This window comes from Pezoporus wallicus, unplaced genomic scaffold, assembly GCF_028554395.1.
Source record: "Pezoporus wallicus isolate ANWC-B61680 ecotype Strahan unplaced genomic scaffold, APGP_CSIRO_Pwel_v1 scaffold_2584, whole genome shotgun sequence".
Classification (NCBI taxonomy): Eukaryota; Metazoa; Chordata; class Aves; order Psittaciformes; family Psittacidae; genus Pezoporus; species Pezoporus wallicus.
In genome coordinates, this window is record NW_026642851.1 from 257853 (window position 1) to 273918 (window position 16066).

The 16066-nt window shown below is 37.2% G+C and overlaps 1 protein-coding gene across 2 annotated transcripts in view; it reads right to left on the reverse strand.

Annotated features, from left to right (window-relative positions):
• Window positions 1-1941: 1941 nt before the first annotated feature.
• NXPH1 (neurexophilin 1) overlaps window positions 1942-16066 on the reverse strand; it is a 146749-nt gene continuing 132624 nt past the window's right edge. For both annotated transcript variants that reach the window (XM_057432712.1, XM_057432711.1), the window contains exon 3: window positions 1942-3886. In XM_057432712.1, the coding sequence (XP_057288695.1) occupies window positions 3125-3886 (762 nt within the window). In that variant the 3' untranslated portion in view covers window positions 1942-3124. The remainder of the gene's footprint in view (window positions 3887-16066) is intronic.

Sequence of the window (16066 nt, forward strand, 5' to 3'; positions counted from 1 at the left end):
TTCTTCAATCCTAAAAATATACCTTTAGAGATATAAATCTTTATTAAGTCTAGAATTGGTGAGTTATATTGAGGCAATATTTGCCTGGCCTAGCACTCCATTAAGGCATTATTCATGTGCAAGACCCGCATACTCATACATACATTGTTTAACTGAAATAACATATTCTTGCTTATTAAATTCCTTTTTCAAATGGTAAAACCAGAAACATTCTTTAACAAAGTTAGCAAACATGAAATATTTCCCAAAGAGAAATGCAATGAACTAGCACCTAAGAACACATTATATATTTCCATATTAGATAACTATTTCATGACCGAATCACCAAAAGAACTCGGTCCAAGTTTAAACTCAAGAATGCTTATGAAGAACAGCAAGCTCTTCAAATGGTTAAGACTGAAAAATACTATGACTGGTTGTGACAAAGGCAGATTCATATTTATATTACTTGAAAAGTGGATAAATATGTATATATGTGAACAGAATGCATATACTTCATATATTTATAGGAAGTTTTAAAAAGGAAAGAAAATAATTAAACTACCAGTAATAGTATTTCACATCAATTTTTCAGAAATATAAAGAAGAACACAAAGGATTTAATGCTCAATTACAGATTGCTAAGCTTGCTAATCATATTTAACACTGGAATTCTGCATACTATTAAACGGAAATTTGTACTGACCTCAACTTTGTACTTACTTTAACAGAGACAAGATTTAACTCTCTGTTATAGTACAAATATATTTATGGTTTATATTCAGAACAGTTACTTTCGATAGAGCACAAAAGACTAGACATTGCCAATACAATCACAATTCCAGTCAAAGAAAAGAAAAATTGCATTTCAGCATATTCCTGAATGAGACCAGAATCTGGACTGTATGGCTTGGACCATTCCTTTCTCCAGATGTTCACAGGGTCCAGGGTCACAGGTTTGTTCTGGGAAATGTATATATATGTCTATAAAGAAATTCTGACAAACTTTCCCACATAAAGAAGCCAAATCAATAATAATATGGAAATCTCCTCTACTATGCATATATCAATGTGAAAATTATCCATTTGCCTTGTTTCATTCTCACTTAGGTTCTGCACATTTCAGCAAGACAGGTCCACAACTGGAAGTTTTCAAACTTCTCACTTCTTGAAATATTAGTGGAGTGTTTATGGGGACTTTAAAGAAGCTGTTCATGATGCTGAGCGTATTTGGAAGCTGGCCCATATCTGCATTCACAGCTTTGACACAAGAGCAGAGAACCTGGGGTGTGACGGTGGAAGAGGAAAGAAAATATTATCAGGAATGATAATTCTGAAAGACACAAGATGAAATACTGAGCTCTTTGGGCAGCCTTCTTGTAGACATGGACTTGTAATTGCTGGTTACCTGGATGCTGGGGGTAAAGTATGCCACTATGCACAAAACCCAAGCCAAACAAAAAACAAAACAACAAAACCTATGAGCTTTTTGTTTATAGAAACAAAATGCCCTTGTATTATCAAAAGGGTTCTCTTCATTCCATAGAGATCTGTGCCTCAGAGAAGGCTAGAATTAAGGCAAAGACAGGCCTGTGTATACAGAGAGTGGCTCCATGTTTCCACACTTCTAAATGATAATACATCATTTTAAACAAAGCCCTGCTCCTGTAATTTCTTATCTGAGTGGGGGCTGCCACTCAGGTTATCAATATTCTTCAGCAGTAACGTCTGCTTGCTAGGAATAGGGCCTTAGAAATTATTATATATGTTATACATATATGCCTATATGTATTTGCATACACACACACACACATTTACACACGTACATACATGCACACACACAAATTTATAAATATATGCATATATATGTACATACGAGAGAGAGAAGATTGAAAACCATGTCAGATTTGGAGTGCTATCTGCTTGTCTGAACCATTTAAACTACTATCTACACAGTACATATTGAAACTCAACTTTAAGATTTTTTATTTTTATGTACAGTTCACTTTTTTCCTCTGGAAAGAAAATATCTAAATACAGACAGACTGTAATGTTGTATATGTATAGCTTTCAACAAGACTTTAGCTGAATAAATGCTTTGTACATAGTTCTGTCTTTTAATGGAGTTTACAGCTACATTGATAAAACGGATTCCTCATTTCCTTGATTGTTCGTAACCAATAACAAGCAGAGAGACAACTACAAGTTAATATTAATAAGCAGCTCAAATAACACTGGTTAAATTATGTACAATACAAACCATTCATACAAATGAAGACTAGGATATTGAATTTGTTACAATATTTTGTAATAAAGATAAGACAGCCACTTATAACTTACATGTTCTCCACCAGGCATTTTCCTCCTTAATGATCAGTTGCAGAATTTTTAAATACCTTAGCTGGCCTAAACTCAATCAGGTTTAAAGAATCAGAGATTAAAGAGTCAGATAAACATGAAACCAGAATGTCTACCCACATGTAAATTCCAAATGTTTGCCCATCTTTACTAATAACAGGCTTGCTCCATGGAAAAAAGCCACCTAACACCACCTCGAATGTGCCTACTGTATGCTGGGAAAAAGTCACAATGCTTTGCTGTGTTCATATAATAAGGAATACTGAACTCTAGACACACAATTTTCCCATTTTAACAAGTGTTTACTCCTACAGTAGTATTTACCGGCACAGCTACTCCAAGCAATAGAATGCATGCGTGGGGATTATTGATTGGTGTGTACCCAAGGGACTTTCGAAGAGATTTCCATAACAGCCTGCATTAGAAACCATTCCCTATCTATTTAATCCATTTTGTTTGATGACAGGCTATCCTGAAACATTAAATATCAGAAAATGAAAGCTCTCTTAACAGGAATCTCAATAGATGTGAGATGAAAAGAGTGCGTGTCTGTATATGTGTATGGTTGTATTTCAAATCCATAGTGATTTACAACTAGACTGATATATGGAGCTGACTGGGCAAAATTACATTAGATTGATTTCCACTAATATATTTGTAGCCATTTGACATCAGCAGTAGGTAGACACATTCCAGGCAATAGATGTGGCCTTCCTCCTCGAGGTTACAGCCCTGTCATACGACCTTTTTTATTCCCCAGGCTTCAGTCTCAGACACGTGTTGGTCCTCACCCTGATGGGAAGTAGGGTGTGTCACTGTGGTAATTGTAATCAGGACACACCTTCTGTACTAGTTTATAATCTGTACTATAAAAGGAAATGTAAATACAGATTACTTTAAAGGGCTTGGAACAGAGCCATGACACGTGGCTCTGGGTCTGCTCCTGATAACAGGTTTTTGAAGGGTCATAGTTGCAGAGTGTGTTCTTGGTAGCCTTGTCAACCTTTTCATACTCGATTCGACAGTTAAAGGACTTGGAATCTTTGGCATCAATCACCGTCTGTTGTGCCAAGTCAAATTCCACTATTTTTGTAGGGGGCACTAGGCTCACAGATACATTCCCTTGACCAGTGGAGTTATGCCTGAAGTAAACACTAAATGTCCCATTGCCATGGTCAACGATTTTCCCAGTTATTAACAGATTTAGCTTCACAGTCTTGATGTTGGAATGGAAATCTCCCCAGCCAAACATTTTCTTAAATTTCCCAGTCTTGACAATGGGCCGTCTCTTTGCTCTGGGCCGAGGCTCTTGCAGGTCTGTGGAGTTCCTCAACCAGTCCCAGAGATCTTGATCAGAATAAGTTTCTGGGGCATCATATCGCAGGTCCAAATCTGTATCATTTTCCTTTCCACGAAAAGTCTGTGACAGCAGTCGGCTGATGGACAAGTCTTTGCTACTTTCTGTCCATATGTGTTTTAGTGTGGATTTGGAGCTTCCTGATTTTAGAAGTTCTGTTTTCCCTCCATTTGTTAAATTTGCACAGGTAACCTGATAAGGAAAGAAGGGAAGAAGAAAGAAAAGGTATATTGAGATATGCAACACAAAACCAATCATTCCCACCTGAGACCAAAATGATCACATTTCAAAATCATAGGGGATTTTTTTTTTAATTAAATTATATCTCTGTACCCAGTAAAACAAATCATAAATGTCTATTTTCCTCTTCTTTCCAAGTAGTGATTTCTTAATTCTCCTTTGTCAGTCTTTTACACTTGCCTTCAAATTTAATCTCAGCCATTCACATTATTCTTCAGCCTGTAAATCACTTCTGTTGCAATGCCAGTAAGTGATAAGTATGGAATGAATTACTGTAAAAACTAAGGCACACAGCCTATATGTGGCTTTCATTGGACATTTCTCATTTCCAAGTAAAGTACTCTTTCTTGAATATTGTCTCTATAAAATGACTGTATCTTCCTCCATGAGAGTCATATTCATCTACTTTTGCTGCCCCCAGAGCTTACTGTGAGGGTGCTGTCCTGGTGGTGCCAGCCAGACCATGCTCAGAGTCCATGTCATTATAAATCTAATAAAAGTAATATTATTTTCCTACTCCTTTTATGAGTACACATTGGTCTGTGTTCATGACTAGGACCTTCAGTCACAACTACAATATAAATAATAAAAACATTAGAACCTTAATGAATTTTGTGTTAGCAACTCTGCATACTGTGTGCTGTACCTCAATTAATGCAAGAGAAGTCAGTCTTTTCTTATAGTTCCTTATAAATTAGCTACTGATTTGCCTTGTCTGTAGCTAGCATGATGTGCATTTTTTCCTTCCTCGCTTTACTTATGCTTTCACATCTTCCTCCCCAAACCAAAAAGTGATGTGTGCAAGACAGAAAACCATTTATGTACTTAGAATAAAAACAGGGCCATCAATTTAAAAGTGTTAATTAAAAAATCCTGCAAAACCACATTTTTAAAAAGACAAAATCTTGCACCATGCTCCTACAAAATCTGAAACTTCAGACAGTTTTTCACATAATTTAGTGTAAGAGTAATTTGTCTTATTTATATTTTTTCTCTTTGTTTTAATTGTGTGGAAAACAGAGAGCAGATGTGGCTTCACAGCTGTCTGACATGCAGCACTGCTAGAGAACTCTGATGGAGCATAGCAGAGAGGGCTGGAATTGACAGAGATAACAGAGGATCGAAAGGAATTGACAACATTCTTAGTCCCATTCCCCTAAAAAAATCACACCAGACACTGCCACATCTTTTAACATTTGACTCCTCTGAAGAGGCCATGAAGTTTCATATTTTTCTTTTCATGGGTACAAAGGAGATTCTGAATATGCCTGGTTTATTCTTCTGTGTTCTAGTTCTGATTTACATGCTTCTATCTCAATTGCAGTTATATTTTCCTCTTCACTTAAAAATGAATTGAGTATATTCCTAACCCAGGAAACCCACTGGAAAACAGCTAGTATTTAAATCATGTCCCCTCTCTACTGGTACAACTGGAGTTATATGTCACAGAGGATATCTGTCACAGCATGGCCTTTTCATTTCCTAAAAATCATGAAATTGAAGCATGTTTTCATTAACTTTAGCACTTTTTCAAGGCCAGTTGAAGCTGCATACATAAAATCAGACTAAATTGCCTTAATACACTGATCAGATAGGAGGTATGCCCCCAGCCTTTTACAGTAAATAAATAGGTAAATAAATCTGACATCTCACACTATAACTCTCCAGAGCATTTCAGGTTGGTGGGCCAGTAAGTGTAATAGATAAAATATGAGGTTTATTTGGGATTTTGCCAGAGATTACTTCCTCCTCTTTTGAACAGAAGTAAGGATTAAAATACAGACTAGTATTTTGATAGCCAGTTAATAGCTGCATTTTAGCATCAGCACAGTGAGCCAGGAGAGAAGCTGTAATGAAATGCACTGATGGCACACTGGTTAATGAAGCAGCAATGAAGATGTCACAGGGAGAAAGAAAGAGACTCAGAATATAATTTTGCTCTGGCCTATGGGGAAGGAGTACAGAATAAGAAAAAAAATGTGGATAAAAGGAAAAATGTGCCTTGGTATGATGAATCTGTCATCCTGCTATGAATCTAAGTAGTTAGCTAGCAGAGCTAGTATACTTACAATCTGTAGGTAGGATACAGATTGCTTACCACTATATTTTTCTTTCTTCACAGCTGGTTTCTCCTTTGTTTTGCTTTCTGTATCCAGTGATTTACATTTCATAGGATTACAGTACAAATTCCATGTAACAAGATGCAATGGTATAGAAACCTTTTAAAAAGAAGTTTTCAGATGTATAAAGCTGAACACCCAGGAAAGGAAGGAGGCATTTTCTGAAATAGATGCTGGCTGACCCAACACGTTGTTTTTTTGAAAACCAGCATATTTCATGAAAATGGATGATTCATATTCCATGCATGCTATCCTGCTTCATACCCTATCTAACAAATACAATTGATTGTTACTATCATTGATTTTGAAGTACCTGAAAGACTTCTGGTCATGCAGTTAGCCCCAAGACCTCTGTGATTTACATTGTGGGTAACAGGCTGCATTCCTGATTGAAGGCCTGAACCTGACCCCCCGGTCAAATGTCTGTGTAAGCACTAAAAAAAACAGCCCACAAGGGTTAATAAAAAAGCTCTAGAATTCACTGCTCTTCACTAACATTTTCCAGCCAACTGCTTTTTCATATACTGTTAGTATACTATGTGCTATAGAAAGTGGCTATATGTATCCTCAGAGACTCACACGCCAAATAATACAAGCACCAGTGTGCGATAGAATTCCTGCAAATGTAGCAGTTATTTTCACATGAACTAATCCACAATACACTTCCATCTCTCTTCTTTCCAACACAAGGCTGCAATAATACAGGAAAGATCACGCAAATCCATGGGATTTTGCACTTAGTGGTGTGAAAACTAGCTTATTGAAACATAGTTCTATTTTAGTGGTGCATGAAAAAAAGAGTCAATTTAAAATGGCAGCCCAAATTCTATGGTGGCATTTTTGTCCTCTGTCTCAAGTAGGTTTGCATATAATTCAGAAACTTGGATACTGTACCTTACCAACGTTTGCTATAAACAAATTTTCCTTCTTTTCCACACCCAAGTGCCACTCCTAGATGATACATTAAGAAATCTGTACTGGGCCTGGCTAGAGTATAGTTAATTTTCTTCACAGCAGCTCATAAGGTGCTGTGGTTTAGATTTTTGACTCAAACACTTATAGGACACTAATGTTGTAGCTCTTGCTGAAGAATGTTTGCACAGCATCAAGGGCTTCTCCATTTCTCTATTTGCCCCTCAAGTGAATAGACTGGGGGGTGCACAGTAGGTTAGTAGGGGACCTGTACTGACCAAAGAAAGATTCCTTACCATATAACATCATGCTTAGCAAACAAAAGATAGAGAGGACTTTAGAGGGATAAGCCACTTTTTGCTCAAGAACTGACTGAGCATCACTCTACCCATGGGAAGCAGTGAGCGTTGCCTATGCATTATTTCTCCTCTCCTCTCCTCTCCTCTCCTCTCCTCTCCTCTCCTCTCCTCTCCTCTCCCTTCCCTTCCCTTCCCTTCCCTTCCCTTCCCTTCCCTTCCCTTCCCTTCCCTTCCCTTCCCTTCCCTTCCCTTCCCTTCCCTTCTTCCACTTACTTACCCTTAATTTGTTAAACACTTTTTTTATCTTGAAACCCAATTTTTCTTGCTTTTATTCTTCCTTTCCTCTTCCCCTGCTACACTGGGGAAGAGGAATAAGTGAGCAAGCAGCTGTGTGGTGCTTAGCTGATGACCAAGGTTAACCCACAACACTACTACAGGGCAATATATCTATACTGCAAAAGGTCTGAGAATGGGGATTTCCTCCCTTACTTCAAAGCTAGAAAAGTGGTTTTGAGTTATTACCATGTCAGAAGCGTCCATATACAACAATAGTAGGTAGCAAAAAGATTTAGAAATGCTTATCCAGTGCTACAAATGTCCATGGAACATCACCCAGTAAGCCCAGCAGACTGACCTTTGGTTCCAGTCTTGTGCTTTTAATGGGAAGTATGAATTTCCACTCCCCAGTAAAGTTTACTGATACCATAAACGTACCAGGAGCTGACAGCCTGGTAACTCATTTCCAGTGAAAAATTACAAATTGTTATTCCATTTCTTCTTCTGCTTCTAGGGCAGAGAAAAGACAGGGGTTTCACTGGGCACAAAATCTCAAAGCATCATTAAAAAAGACATAGGAACTGATCTGTAGTTCAGTTTTTACTCCATCATTTTTACATCATTCTGTATCTTCATTTTTTGAGGGTGAAGAATTTTTTATGATGATGTTTAACATCATTAAATGTATTCTTATGAATATATGCAGTTCATTTAGGACTAAAGGATAGGCAGCTTATTTGTCTCAGAAATTTTCAAGCTCTCTTTCAAGATGCTGAGCCCTGAATTCTTTGTCAGGCCAAACCTGAATATTTGAAGCAGAGAAAAAAAGTTGGAAAAGCATCTTGGGAAGACCTGAAGACCTCAAGTGGTGATTCAGGCCCCCTTCTCAGTGTAAAATCAACCATAGTTATTTAACATTAATTTAAGACTGATTAATTTGAGATTTTAAAAAAATAGTTATTCTAAGAGGTACAGAATGCCTCTTGATTTCTCACTATTTTTCTTTCATTCTAGCTCCATTACAGTTCATTACCTATAATTACAGTTTGGTTTAGAAATTACATATTTATTCCTCTGAATGTATGACTACTTGAGGGCAAATGAAAATGTAAACAAACAATCTAATCCCCAAGGTAGGAAATCTCTCTCTTCAGGTAAATAGGTAATCAAAATCAAGAATGGCTTTGCTGGCATAGCATTGTCAGAATTTGGCAGCACTGTGTTTGTACATGCTCTGCATAAAAGAATTCAGAATTTTCTTTTCTCTGTCGGGTATCTCAGATGTAGCATGGGTAGGAGAGTACTGATGGACATAACTATAAACTGGACCATCATCAAGGCAGGACAACAATCAGAAAGATTTAGCTGGATCCTGTTTCTTCATATTAATCCTGTTAATGCAGTGGGTGGATGAAAATCTGGATATACTTTACTGTTCTACTTTTGATATAATTTTCTTCTATACCTGTCTAGACACTACAAAGTTACTAGTGGCATGGAAATGTTTTATTTAGTAAATAATTTCCAGACAAGTCAAAGCCAGTATTCTACAGAAATAAAGAAACTGAGAATTAAAGTTAATAGAGATATAACAATAAAATACAGTGAAGGATTTGGACCTGTTACAAACTGACACTTCAGAAAGGGAAGACAAACATGGAAAACAAGATGGATTGATATTTCATAGAAATAGACCCCTCTGGTTTTAACTTAAAAGCCTTTTTAATACATGACATGAAAAGAATAAGGATGTAGGTTAGTTGTTTGAAAAATGCAAACTCAGATGAATCTGATAAATGGAATCTGGTAAATGCTGACCTACTGTGTCAAAGGAGAACACAAAAGGAGCTATGCAGGGGCAAACCAAAGACTTATTTAGAAAAGCATCTTGTCTGCAATAACAGCTATGAGAGATGCCTGGAGAAGAGCAGGAACATGGTAAGCATATGATAGTCCCCTAGTATTTTCCCAGTTGTCAAATATTGATAGTTTCCTCTGCTAGATATTGTTTCTGTATATGTTTTCTGCTTCAGTAACTCTCAGTAGACTGCTCTTCTGTGCATTAGTCTACTCTGACCTTTTGTAAATTTTTAACCTCCATAATTTCCTTCAGCAATGATTTTTCATAACTCTATTCCCTCTCAGTGTTTTGAACCTGGCGCCTGACACCTTCTTTGGAACCCTTTGTCCTCCAGATGAAAAATTCTGTCTCTATCCAAAATTCTCATGCTCCTTCTTGCTTTTATTTGCTGCTGTACATATTTTTTCTACAAATATCAGTGAGTGCAAAATTTGATCATTTCTATCCTACTTTTAGCCTACCAGAACATGCCTCAGGTATATCTATTCATAATAGTAAGCAGATATTGATCATTTTTTCCACCCTCAAGTACCAGACTCCTTGGTCTCACAATTAGTCTGTTGTATAAAAGCTATTCTAGATCTATAACTTTAGATTTTCTTTTCGTCCTTCTCTGAAATCTCCTTGTTTCAGACACCTCCAGTTAGAAGCTCCAGTTCTATCTTTAGGATAAGGAGACCAGAATGGCATACAGAATTCAAGATTTGGCAGAACAATGTTCTTGTATGATGGCAAATGGTTTTCTTTTATTTGTTCATTCTTTTTTCTTTACTAATTCATAATATTTTATTTGGTTTTCATCACTAATGAGCACTGAACTGATGCTTGCAGAGAGCTGTCATAACCCCAGAATCTCAACACCATTCATATAATGAAGCTGGGATTTTTTTCCCCCATGTGTTTCACATTACATATACTGCCACAGAATTTAATTCCTTAATTTTCTGCCTATATACTGCTTCTGGTAAGATCTTTCTGTCATTCTTCACTGTTGGTTCTTATCTTTTCTACTCTGAAATACTTTATCACCAACAAACTTTCTCACTCACCTTTCCCAGGTCATTTGCAAATGCAGTGAACAGCAGAGGTCCTTCCACAAACCCTGCAGAATCTGTATGGTGATGTCCTTTAATTACTGACCATAAAAAAAAAGATGCATCTCCAGTTTTCAACAATATTTTGTAAGCTAATCACTTTCAAGCACAAGAAAATTGATATTTTGTCACACAAAACCAGAGGGAAGGTAATTTTTTGTCTTTTTTTACTATCATAAAGCTAGGAAATTGAACTTAATACACACTGTTACAGCAATTTTTGTGTAAATCTACCTTAAAATAGTAGTTTATCCCAGTTGGCAACGTAGTAGCTTATCCCAGTCAGCAACTAAGTACCACATAGCCACTTGCTCACTCTGTCCCTCAACCCCAGTGGGATAAGGAGAATCATAAGAAGATAAAGCACTTGGGTTGAGATAAGAAGAGTTGAATAATGGAAAAAAAAAAAAATAGAATCACAGAATGGTTTGTGTTGGAAGGGACCTTAAAGATCATCTGATTCCAAATTCCCCTGCCATGGGCAGGGACACCTTCCACTAGACCAGGTTGCCCAAAGACCTGTCCAACCTGGCCTTGAACACTGCCAGGGATGGGGCATCTTCTGCTTCTCTAGGCAGCCTGTGTCAGTGTCTCATCACCCTCATAGTAAAGAATATTTTCCTAATATTTAATCAAAATTTACCCTCTTTCAATTTAAAGCCATTCCACCTTGTTCTGTCACTGTATGCCTTTGTAAGACAAGCCCCTCCTGAGCTTTCTTGTAGGCCCCCTTTAAGTATTGGAAGACTACTCTAAGGTCTCCCCTGAGCCTTTTCTTCTCCAAGCTGAACAGGCCCAACTCTCTCAGGCTGTCCAATAACAACAACAACAATAATAAATGATACTAGGAAAGAGAGAGGAATAAAACTCAAGCAGGGAAAAAATAGTCATGCACATTACATTACATTGCTTACCACCTGCTGACCAATACATAGCCCATCCCTGAGCAGCTATCAACAGCATCTACCAGCCAGGTCCTCCCAGTTTATATACTAGGCATGAAGTTCTGTGGTATCAAATATCCCTTTGGCTAGTTTGAGTCAGGTGTCCTGTCTCTGCTCCTTCCCAGCTTCTTGTGCCCCACCTCACTGGAAAAACATGAGACTGAGAAGTCCTTGATCAGGGTAAGCGCTACTTAGCAACAACTAAAACAATGGTGCATTATCAGTACTATTCTCAGACTAAAGACAAAACACAACACTGAAACAGCTACCAGGAAGAAAATTAACTATATCCCAGATGAAACTAGGACACTGAAGATTCATAAAATCAGCTTAAAACTACCATCTGGGCTCAGCTCAGCTTTGTATTCTCTATTTTTCTAGTTTTAATCTATGAGCTATCATGCTTGTTTTGAACGGGCCTTGTTAGAAAGAAAATGTGGCTACCTGACCTTTTTTCATCATTCACACAACAGAGGTTATGCAAGACCAGAAGCTGACATAAATTCAGCTGATGACAGATGATATAAATCCCGTGAAACATGAATATCACTGAAACTAAAGTGCCTATATCAGTTGACATCTTTTTGAGACCTGACTAAGAATCAGAGACTAAAAAAAATTTTTTACCCACAGAAAGATGAGGACACTAATAAAATAGTAGACATGCTGCTTTATTTAGGGACATTATAATTCTTAACAGGTGTTGATCATAAAATATGAAGATATTGCAGTGGGCTGTTCTGCAAAAGAAAAATAGCTAACAAAACTTAGTTTTACACTGCTCTTCTACACAGTATAAATCAACTATGGTAAATAAGTCTGAAGACTAGCAAGTCTCAAATAATTTTCAGGAAATGCAAAGGTCATAAAACACTTTCAATGTCTGGTTTCTGGTGAGAATACTTAAGAATTACCATGTCAAATTTCACTTTAGAGTCTCATCCTCTCCCTCGCATTCATGTTGACTGTGGGCTAAGCTGTGACAGTGCCACAACTCCTGGGAATGTTAACAGACTCATGAAGGAAAGTGGTGGTCTGCCACATGTTCGGAAAGATTTAGGACATGTTCTGTGCCACCCAGAGATCAATTCATTCACCTGGAATTCAGACCTTAGGTCTAAACTTTTTATCTAGGCTTTTCCATAATCAAGTGAGAAACAGAATGATGTCCTCTGTCTCCATGATTGATGAACCTTCAAGTATTGAATAAATGTTATTCATCCAGATGTTTAAGGGGAAGCAAGAAAAATTTGACCTGCACTGCATAGTTTTCCCTGGAGAGAACACCATGGAGAGAGCACAAAGGCTGGAGGCTGGAGGCTGGAAGCAGCACAATGACTGCTGTGACTAACCACTTTCTGAAATGCTTTAGTCATGTTCAAGTCCACTGCTACCTATATATCTCTAAGCAAGCTCAAGCTAGTGCTGTGTTACACATTCAGCAAGGTGTGCAGACTTCCCAATACTTCCTAGTATTGCTCCTCCTTTTAGATATACAAAATTTCCCACCTGGAGTTTTCCTTTCAGAAACAGTGTGTCACTTTGTGTTGTTCTGTTATCTTTGGGGTTTGATTAAGTCACACAAACCATTTTCACAGGTATTTAGAGTCTGAAAGACTAGGCTTGTCCTGATCACTAGCAACTACAAAAATGTTTACTAACCAGGATTTTAAAGTGTTTAGTCATCTAAAGATAGTTATGAACTTGAAAACAATCAGTCTTAGACTGTAATTATGGAGACATTCCTTCTGGTAGTAGTGCCCTAACTGATATTTTTCTCTTGTTTTAATCTTCTTCACTTTGCCAGTGCTGCCCTCTCAGCTGTGCCAGTACAGTTGCTTAGAAGAACCCATGACTTTTTTTCCTTTCACAAACTTCCAGAGTGGAAATCAGACTCAGAATTAAACATCCAGGCTCCTCTAAGTGCCTGGAGAAGACTTGTAATTTTTAACCAGGATTCAAAGCCAAGGTAGGAAGTGATGAAAAGCCAGCCCTAAGAAATGTTCCATCATTTCCCTGGAAAGCAGGGGTGAAGACAGGCACTGCTGTCACTTGCTTTTCAAAGAAGGAATCCCATTGGTTTTCCTTCAAAGATGCAACTCCTAGAGTAAAAAGGAGGTGCTTGTTATCATCCGTTTAATTCAAGAGCTTGAGAACATTATCAAGTCAAACCAAAAGTCCATCTAGTCCTGTAGCATGTATGCAACAACGGCTAAAAGTTCGGTTTTGACAAAGAATTTAAAATCAGGGAAAGAATATACTGTATCTGCCAGAAAATCTTTCCCATCTTGAAGGTTTTGCAGATCAGGGACTTCTTAAAGTGATTTTGTGGCAATAAATTTTGTAATTTTCAAAAAATATCACTTAGTAGGACTTGCCTGTTTCTCTCTTCCAGCAAATAAATACCCTGCAACCAGTAGTTCCACTTCTTAAATTCAGACTGTCTGAGGAACCTTCTCCTCCTGTTTGTTTTGAACAATCACCTCCTAGCTTTAGTTGATGCCGCCGACATTCTGGTCCAGCAGGCAACAACAAAAGCAAGTAAGGCAGCAGTATTTTTCCTGTGGGGTTCAGGCAGAAGCCTGGATACTTAGGCCAGGCAAAGCTTAACTCTATGGCTGCCACTGGAGGAGCTTCCAGGTCCAAAAAAGGCAATGTTGTCTGAATTACAGGTACTTTGGGAATTAAGCTGTCAATGGGAATCTTAAAACTGTGGGTTTAGAATACATACAAAATGTACGGACTCTCTCATCTCAATTTGTGGGCCAAATCTGTGGGACCCACTACTAAAGTCAATTGTGAAAATCCTAGAGAAGCAGAAGGATGAATGCGGTGTGTTGTTATATAGCCTGATTTCATTTTCTTGCTTAGTTAAGGAAGAAAAGAAAGTGTTTAGTTTGTAAAACATAACTTCTCTTCAATTTAGAAAACATTATACTTTCCCATAGAATAGTATGTGAACTGAAGGACCAAATGACTGACAATAAACTCTGAAAATCTTCACATTACAATTTCACAGCTTTCTGCTTTTTGCCTTAAAAGTGAAGGTATTCAGCCCAAATATTTTTAATGGTGGAGATGCAAGTGAATTTATAAAGATTTGGAAAAGGATTGAAATATAACTATGAAATATCCTATTAACTCTTGCCCTAAGTTTTACATTTTTACAAAGAATTTAAACTAAACTCTTGAAGTCTGCTGCCTATGTTGTCATTAAAGATTTTTTACTTCAGTGGATTATGACTTTTGAAAATTCACCCCATCTCTGTTCAGTGAGGGATTAAACTTCCATGGAATAAATTAAATTGCGCTAGAAATGTCTAACAGAGTTTTAAGACCCCTTATATTATGCCAGTATCACAGAGAGCTGTTAACTTCGAAATGAAAGTCTAGCTAGGTAAACAAATTTTGTCAAGGATGTATTGTTCTCATTCCACATTCCTATAAGCCTCCTTTTATTAATTTTGCTTTGCCATTTTCTGCATACATGTAGAAAGCAATATTAAATAAAATTAAATTTTATATGAAAGGCCACAAACCAACATTTTAATCAAAATTGCACTGCAGTTTGCTTTATATATAACACGTGGAAGAGTGTCCATTTTCATATGGGTAGACATATCTTCTGAAGAAGATGAAAAAGACTATAATGTGTGATATCCTGGTCCTGCCTAATGGACAAAGCCACCATGCACTTTTGACGTGCTCTATTAGTATTAATCATTTTCATACAGTTTCAGATCATCCAATGTTCATGTAAAAGTTTAATAATATTAAAACACTCCCACATTTTACCTAAATAGTTTGTTGCTTGTGTGTCTGATACCATATTTTTCCAAAGAAAATAGAATATTGGTACAGCTAAGTCACTTTCTACATAGCTATACATGGGTGCATTCTAGAAACCTGCATTTGAGCAAAGATGTCTTTTGAGGAGATTTAACTTCCACTGTTGTTGGCAGAGTGTACATTTCCACACAAATAAATTGTATATTTGTATGAGATGCACATGAAACACAAAAAAGAGCTTGCACAAGTATAAAAAATTCTGTCGCAAAAGTATAGATTCCTTTGATTAAAATTGCTTGGTTTTCACTATAAGTTATCGGTTAACTACAAACAGCCAAATACTTCAGGAAAGGCATTTCAAAAGCACAGAGGAGGCCATTCTAAGGTTCAGTTGGAGTTTGGCATAAAAATGTTTTTATGCCTTCATCTTCACCTTCTGCCCTTGCCAGATATGAATGCTTTCTCTTCAGAAGTCTTCTGTGATCCCAAAGGTTTCCTTCTCTTTGAATTTCAGTCAGAAACAGCAATATATATTCCAAGTGAGGGTTTTTTTAATAGGCATTGACGATTCAGTCAGTCAGTCAATTGATATCAAAATCTATTAAAATCCATCTCTAAGGAAAGAGGAGTGTTTCTTTAATGTTGTTTAGTAAGGAAGGAGAAGTTTAAATAGCTATTCTATTGCAAGAGTAGACTATTTCTGAAATTTTTTTGGTAATTTTCTCAAGGTCTGCTAATTCTTACAGGGGTCTGCTCAGTAGTGAGCAACATGTGGGAACCAGCTTGCTGGGAAGCCAAGTGTTGCACATTGTTTTCCTGGCTATGACGTATGCAAAT